General features: G+C 34.7%; 1 protein-coding gene across 1 annotated transcript; it reads left to right on the top strand.

Annotated features, from left to right (window-relative positions):
- The first annotated feature begins 370 nt into the window (after positions 1-370).
- Positions 371-1318, top strand: LOC124091138 (olfactory receptor 51G2-like). The gene has a single exon (XM_046442109.1). The coding sequence runs from the start codon at positions 371-373 to the stop codon at positions 1316-1318; it is 948 nt and encodes a 315-aa protein (XP_046298065.1).
- The last annotated feature ends 6443 nt before the right edge of the window (positions 1319-7761 follow it).

Raw genomic sequence — 7761 nt, forward strand, 5'->3', positions numbered from 1 at the left:
ATATTTTTCAACATGAAATTGTACTTAACTTTCAAACTTTTAAATATCTTCAAGATGGGGAAGGAGTTTTATTATTATTATTTATTATTTATATATCATTACTTATTATTAATGACCCAAATATGGTATTAAAAATAGGGCAAACCATTAAGAAGAGAGTCAGCACTGTTTGACAGTCAAAACCTCTAAAGAAATGAAGTTCAGTACTGTGAGAAGACAAAGGGCAATATTAACCTACAGGCAAGAATGAAGGGCATTTTGTGTGGTACACTAGGTAAATGCTATGAAAAAAAAAAAAAAAAAAAAAAAAAAAAAAAACTTTTATTTTTCTTTCTTTTACAATTTTCCTGGCTGATTGCTTCCCAGAATTATGGCGATTACTAAAAATAGCAATGTCAGCAGCTTTTTCTTCATATTGATGGATCTCCCGGGACTGGAGAAGGCTCACTGCTGGACAGCTATTCCTGTCTGCTCCATCTATGTTCTTTCAGTGCTGGGTAACATCACCATAATGCACATCGTCAAGTCTGTGCCCCGCCTCCACACACCCATGTACCTCTTCCTCTCCATGCTGTCAGTGGCTGACCTGGGCCTCTCAGCTTCGACACTGCCCTCGATGGTAGCTGTCTTTCTCCTAGGTCGCAGGAGGATAGGAGCTACACCCTGTTTTATGCAACTCTTTTGCATCCACACTTTCTCAGTCATTGAGTCAGCTATTTTGCTGGCCATGGCTTTTGATCGCTGCGTGGCTATCCGAGAACCTTTACGCTATGCCACCATTCTCACAACCAAGCGTATCTGGGCCATTGGGCTGGCTGTTGTGACCCGCAGTGTGACCCTCCATCTGCCCCTGCCTTTGCTCCTGGACAGATTGACGTTCCAGCCTGTGAGTGCTTTGTCTCACTCTTACTGTGTTCATCCAGATGTCCTAAGGTTGTCTTGTTCCAGCACCCTTGTCAACAGTGGCTTTGGGCTCTTTGTCATGCTCTCCACTCTGGGGATGGATGCTGTGCTCATTCTTCTGTCCTATGTGCTGATCTTGAAGACAGTATTGGGCATTGCCTCCAATGCTGAGCGGCTCAAAACTTTTAACACCTGCATTTCCCACATCTGTGCTGTACTTCTATTTTATACCCCATTGGTTAGCCTGTCCATGATCCATCGCTTTGGAAAAAAGAAACTACCAGTTCAGGTGTACATGCTTCTGTCTTATCTTCACTTTCTTATGCCTCCAGTGCTCAACCCAATTGTCTACAGTGTCAAAACCAAAGAGATCCGGGTCTACATTCTAAAGATGCTCCACCCCAGAAAGCTCTGACTCACAGAGATAAAATACTTTTGGTGATTCCTAAATTCTAAACAAAGGCTGGATATAAACTTCTCAAGGAGGCAGAAATTGTGTTACTTCCATTTGATTCATCAGTCGATTCATTATTTAAAAACACTAACTTAAGTCCAATGGGTTATTACTATTTCCCCAGCTATAAGAACCAAAACCGTTCAATGAAAAAACCATATTTCTTGTTCTACAAAAGTCAAAATCATCCTTAAAATTCTCAGTAGTCATAGGAGAAACTGGTAGACTATTAAGTGAATACACTGACATCTGAAAGTGGGCAGTTTACTAGAGTAGGATTTATTAACATCTCAGATCTGTTCCAGCAAAATCTCTAAAATCTTATAAGAAGATCTCATTTGGTTGTATTTTAATAAAATTTGGCACATATCTGTAATCAAAATGTTTTTTCCTTCTTGTTTGCATAACTATAGATGTAGATTAGACTGGAATATTAAACAGAACAAAATCACAAATATATTTAAAGGAAAAAACTTTCATTATTGCAAGTCTTACAATAATGTACATTCTTAAGCTCTGAAACATGAAAGATAGACAGAAATACCCGTATTCTCAAATCATTGCTCCTTATTTCCTAACAGATACATGGAAAATTCTGTGTTTTCACAAAGTACTAAAAGATGCTATAACTCTTGAATGACTCCTCTGTACCACTCAATGGTACACTTAATTTGGGGGATAGGATTAAAGACTAAGTCAAGTAGAAATCCCAGAAGACCATTTTTATAAGCATTGGCTAGATTCTGATAAGTCAGAGTTAGAGAAAATGATTTTCTAACTTTTTCATAGTCTCTTTCTTCTTGGACTGAATTTTCAACTATGTTCTCTAAAATGGAATTAGTCTGTATAAGAACATAACTACTAACATGTCAAGTAAGTGTTTCACTTAAGAATTAATACTTTGGATCAGATTATATTATAATGTTATTTGGGATGGTATGATAGAAACTAGAAAATAAATATATTGCCAAAATTTGATTTCCCTCGTAAAACATTCGTTCATTAGAAATATGTTTATTCAACAATACTGAGCCAATTTCTATTCAAAGTATAAAGAAAGCAGAGTGGAATGTTGCTTCCTCAGTGTGAAAGGTTTAAATTATTAGGGGATAAAAGTTTTGTAAACATATAATTATCTAGTTATCAAAGATGATTTTGTGACAGTTTATTTTATGGTGAGATAATAGCGAGGTGGATCAATTTGATCAGGGGAATTTTAAGAGACACTTCATTGAAGTGTAACTTTTGATGAAAGACCAGCAAAATGAAATACTTATGCATGAAATATACAGATCTCCTTGATCAGATCTTATCTCTCAACTTATTCTGACATAGATTTGTACTCCAGAAATACAAAAATAATTGAATTGCTCCATTATATAATCAGTTTCTTACCTCTGACTAAGTTTGACTGTTAAGTCAGCCTGCAGTATTCACATTCTTCCTCCTTTAACAGTCTTCTATATTCATGCCTGAACAAACCCTATTCACACACACATATGTGCCCCCCCTACACACACACATACACACACAAAAACAATGTAATATCAATGCATTGAAGATACCATTTGTAATCTTCCTATCACACTTTCTTCTGTTGGGTCAGGGAATTCTCCTTCATGATCTCATACCTGATGCATGTCTACTTTATTGGCATTTCATTTTAACAATTTTATTGAGATACTGACATAGAGTAAATTACCCATATTTATAGTATACAATTTAATAAATTAGACATATCTATATGCCCATGAACTCATCATCAAAATCAAGATAATGAGCATATCCACCACTCTCATGGATTTCTGTTGTACTTTTGTACTTCTTTCCAGATACCCTCAGCCAGTCTCAAATAGGGAAAGTTTGGCTGATACAGATTAGTTTGTATCTAGAACCTTAAATAAATGTATTTATGAAGTATATGCTTTTCTATTTTGTGATCTTTCTTCTTTCACTCAGCAGGATTCTATTGAGGTCCATCCACATTATTTATATTTATTTTTGAATAATACTGTATTTCTCCTTCCATTTCATCTTATGGGCACATTATGATTTGCATGTAAATAAATTACTAAATGAGAAAATTGCCAACAGAATTTAATTCATGAAATACTTTGTGGTCCTTAGAACAGATACAGATTCATAGCTTGTATTATTTTGTTTCAGTCTGAAAAACTTCATTTAACATTTTTTTACTATGATTTTGCTCATTTCAACATCTTTATTTGTTTTCTTCAATTATGAAAGAAAAATTTATTAGATTAGAATTATAAATTGGCCAGGCATGGTCATGCTTATAAATCCCAGTGGCTCAGGAGGCTGAAGTATGAGGGTGGCAAGTTCAAAGCCAGCCTCTGGAACTTAGTGGGACCTTAATCAACATAGGGAAACTTCTAAAAAAAATAAAAGGGCTGGGGATGGGGATGTGCTGACTGGTTAAGTGCCTTTGGGTTCAATCTCCAGTACAAAAAAAAAAAAAAAATATATATATATATATATATATATATATATATATATATATATACACACACACATATGTTACAAGGTGCTTTTTTTTTCTCTCAGACCTGTTTAAAAATACTACTGCTTGTTCATAATTTCTTTCCATGGCAGAGAGATACCTGTATCCTACTTTTTACAATTTATTTTCCCATCAGCTCAACCCCCGTATCTTCAAAATTGTTAATTTTGAAACAAATTTACCAACTCTAAAGTACAGTTTTTTCATCTTTAACCACTGAATCACAACCTCAGCCCTTTTTAGTTTTTAGTTTGAGACAGGGTCTTGCTAAGTTTCTTAAAACCACACTAAATTGCTGAAGCTTGCCTTGAGTTTTCCATCCTCCTGACTCGGACGTCCAAGCTGTGGGGATTACAGACTTGTTACACTGTGCCTGGCCCATTTGAGTTTTAAAGAATTGTCAGGCAGAAAGCCTAGACAACTATGAAGGTAATTTCTTTTTATTCTTTATCAGAAGGAATTAAACCTATGCTATATTTTCAAAATCTGATATACTGCATATATATTGCTTGGTGCTAGAGTTGTTATTTGTTAGAAAATGTTCAACATCCCTTGCTTTTTTATTATTGAAGTGGAAAGTTTTGGAGTCCTATTTTCTTGTGTTCATAGTCTGGGATTTTGCATAACTCAAACTGAGTTTTCTGTTTTGTTTTATACTTACATTGTGAAACAGAGTAGCTTGCACACTTTTGTTTTAATACAATGAGAACTTGGGTAGGCTGCCTGTGTGTTCAATGCTGTGGTTAATTTTGTAATTTTTTTTTACACCTCCCTCTTATTGTGTTTTAACTTTACAATAGGCAAACCCAAGGCTAACATTCTTTTGAATGGAGAACAACTGAAAGTATTCCTTTTAAAAATAGGAACAAGACAGGGATGCCCTTTCACCACTCTTATTAAACATAGTCCTTGAAACTCTAACCAAGCAATTAGGCAAGATAAGGAAATTAAAGGGATACAAATAGGAAAACAAGAGCTCAAATTATCTGTTTGCTGATGACATGATCCTATATTTAGAAGACCCTCCCCCAAAAAAACTCCACCAGAAAATCTCTAGAACACACAAATGAATTCAGCAAAGTAGGAGGATACAAAATCAACATTCATAAACCAATTGTGTTCTTAAACTCTGATGATGAATCTGCTGAAAAGGAAATTAGAAAAACTATCCCATTCACAATAGCAGCAAAAAAATAAAACACTTTGGTATCAATCTAACAAAAAGACATGAAAGACCTCTATAATTTTGTGATTTTTATTTAATTAGGGAAACATGTCCTCAAAGTTGAAAATTACTTCATTTTATTACTATTAAATCTTTAACATATACTTACAAGGAATAATAGTGACTTGTTATATAATTATATTACACATTTGAAATATTATATAATATTAAAATGATAGGTAATTATTTTACTATTGAGATAAGTATTGTCCTAAGTCATTTTTAAATTGTTATATTATTTATTTTTAATTGATGAAAGCATAAAAAATTTGTATGCATTATTGTGTACTGTGTTTTGTTTCTATAGATAGATACACTGCATAATGTTTAAATCAGGTTAATATATTTACCTCCTCAAACATTTGTCACTTCTTTTTTGGGGGGGTGGTACCTAGGATTGAACTCAGGGGTACTCAACCACTGGGCCACATCCCCAGCCCTATATTGTATTTTCAATAGAGACAGTGTCTCACTGAATTGCTTAGTACCTCACTTTTGCTGAGGCTATCTTTGAACTCTCCATCCTCCTGCTTCAGCCTCCTGAGCCTCTGGGATTATAGGTGTGCACCATTGCACCCTACCATTTGTCATTTCTTTAAGGTGAAAGCTTTTAAAACACTTTCCTCAGGTTTTTGAAACACATAATACATTATTGTCATCTATTGCTATCCTACTGTGTGACAGCATGCCAGAACTTCTTTTTCCTAAGTATTATTTTTCTACTCATTGATCAATGTTTTCCCAACCCTCCCTCCCTGTTATTCTCCCTGGCCAGTGGTAACCGCCATTCTACTCTCATCTTGTATGAGACCAGTCTTTTCAGATTCCACATGAGATCATGTATTACTATGTTCCTGTGCCTGGTTTATTTCCCTTAATATAATGATCTCTAGTTCCATCTATCTTGTTGCAAATGACCCGATTTCATTCTTTTTTGTAGATGAATAGGATTCTATTGTGAATATGTCTTCAAAATAATATGATGCATTAATTTCCTTTCTTTCACCATTCCGGTTTCACAGATGAGGAAACAGAATGATTCAGAGGCTAGACAATGTTACCAAATAATTAAGAGATATTCCATGACAGAGTTGAGATTCAAACCCACACAGTTCAACCTCAGGAACACTGTTGTTAACTATAGATCCATAATCTCCCAATAGTAGTACTACTCTATTTTATAGACATGATAAAAAGAGACTTAAAGGGCTTGTGTAACTTACATAACTATAAGTGGCAAGAATTATTTTCTTCTTTAGTCTTTATGATATTATAGTTTGTATTATCAAACAGGCCAATTGTTTCCTTAATACAATATGAAGGAAATCATTAATTTAAAAAAGACTTTTATAGCTCAAATGATTTCCAGTTATGGTGGAGAATTACCTCTTGCAAAACTCATTTAGCAATGACATCATTAAAGTCAATTACTGCTGGAAAGCCCATGACACCCGGTTTGTTCAGCCGGGAATGATGTTTGGGCATTGGCTGATTTGCTGTAAAATTACTCTTCATTGACAACTCCCTCTCATTGGATTCTTGAGCAGGAGGAGACATGTTCTCAACTCTTGTCTCCTTGTGGGTGAGTCAATAATGTGAGAGTTAGAGAAGAAAAGGGCAAAGTCATCTGCCAAGATTCTTATTCGTGATCATTTAAGAAACAATGTTAAACTATTTTAAGTTAAGATTATGGAAAAAGGCATGGAAATTGTAGAGGAAGAAAAGGGGCTCTTCCTCTTCAGGTGCCACCTGGGAGCTGTTGGATGAGTTTCCTGAAGAATTTTCCCCAAGTGCTATTATAACAAGCAAAGTCAATAAAATGTGCAATTAGGAGATAGACTAGAAACACATCAGCAAAATTCCCCTTGTCTTAAGTCAACCCTGACCCATGTGTACCTGAACCTTTAGGATACTAATTCTGTGTCCCTCAAGGGAGATAAACTTAAATGAGAAAAAGGCTGAGGAATAAGAATGACAGGGAGAGTTGCTGGTTTGTGAGAGTTCTACTTCTTTTTCTTCTCAAAAAAATGTAAGGTAAAAGAAACATGATCTGAATCAATAAACCCAGGGTGGTCAAGATTAACTGTAGCTCATTTTAAGTCTTTGAAAAATAATCTTTGAATAGCTCCTTGCATTTTGAATGGTAAGTAACCTTAGGAAAAATTAAAAGACAAATAGATATTAGCAATTACTATTTACTTTCTAAATACTTTTAGAACACTAGGAGTTTTCCCTTCCATCATTTTATTTTGTCCATTAAAAACAACCTCTGAGATTTATATGCCATGTAAATAGTACAATTCACTAGTTAGCCTTTTTCAGATGTAAGAAAACTTAAATCAGTAAAGTATTTAAATCAGTGTGTATATAGTGTGAGAAAAGAATCCTTTTTGAACATGAAATTCGTATCTTACATCCTCTTATTTCTATCATGCCATAGTATTGGCTATTAATTATGTGGTTCTGAATTCTGTTGTGGTAGTAGAAGAAAATGGTCATTAGTATGGAAGAAGCAATACAGATTCCTGCTTCAAGTTCTCTGTGAAGCTGCAGACCCATAGCTGATTCAAAATCTGCCAAAAGGAGTAGATATCAAAAGCCTATAGTGGCTGCTTAACATTTTCGGAGACGTGGCTAATGCTAAAGTCCAAGGTTTTC

This window comes from Marmota monax, unplaced genomic scaffold, assembly GCF_021218885.2.
Source record: "Marmota monax isolate L192 unplaced genomic scaffold, Marmota_monax_Labrador192_F-V1.1 WCK01_AAM20220418_F8-fsc00068, whole genome shotgun sequence".
Taxonomy (NCBI): Eukaryota; Metazoa; Chordata; class Mammalia; order Rodentia; family Sciuridae; genus Marmota; species Marmota monax.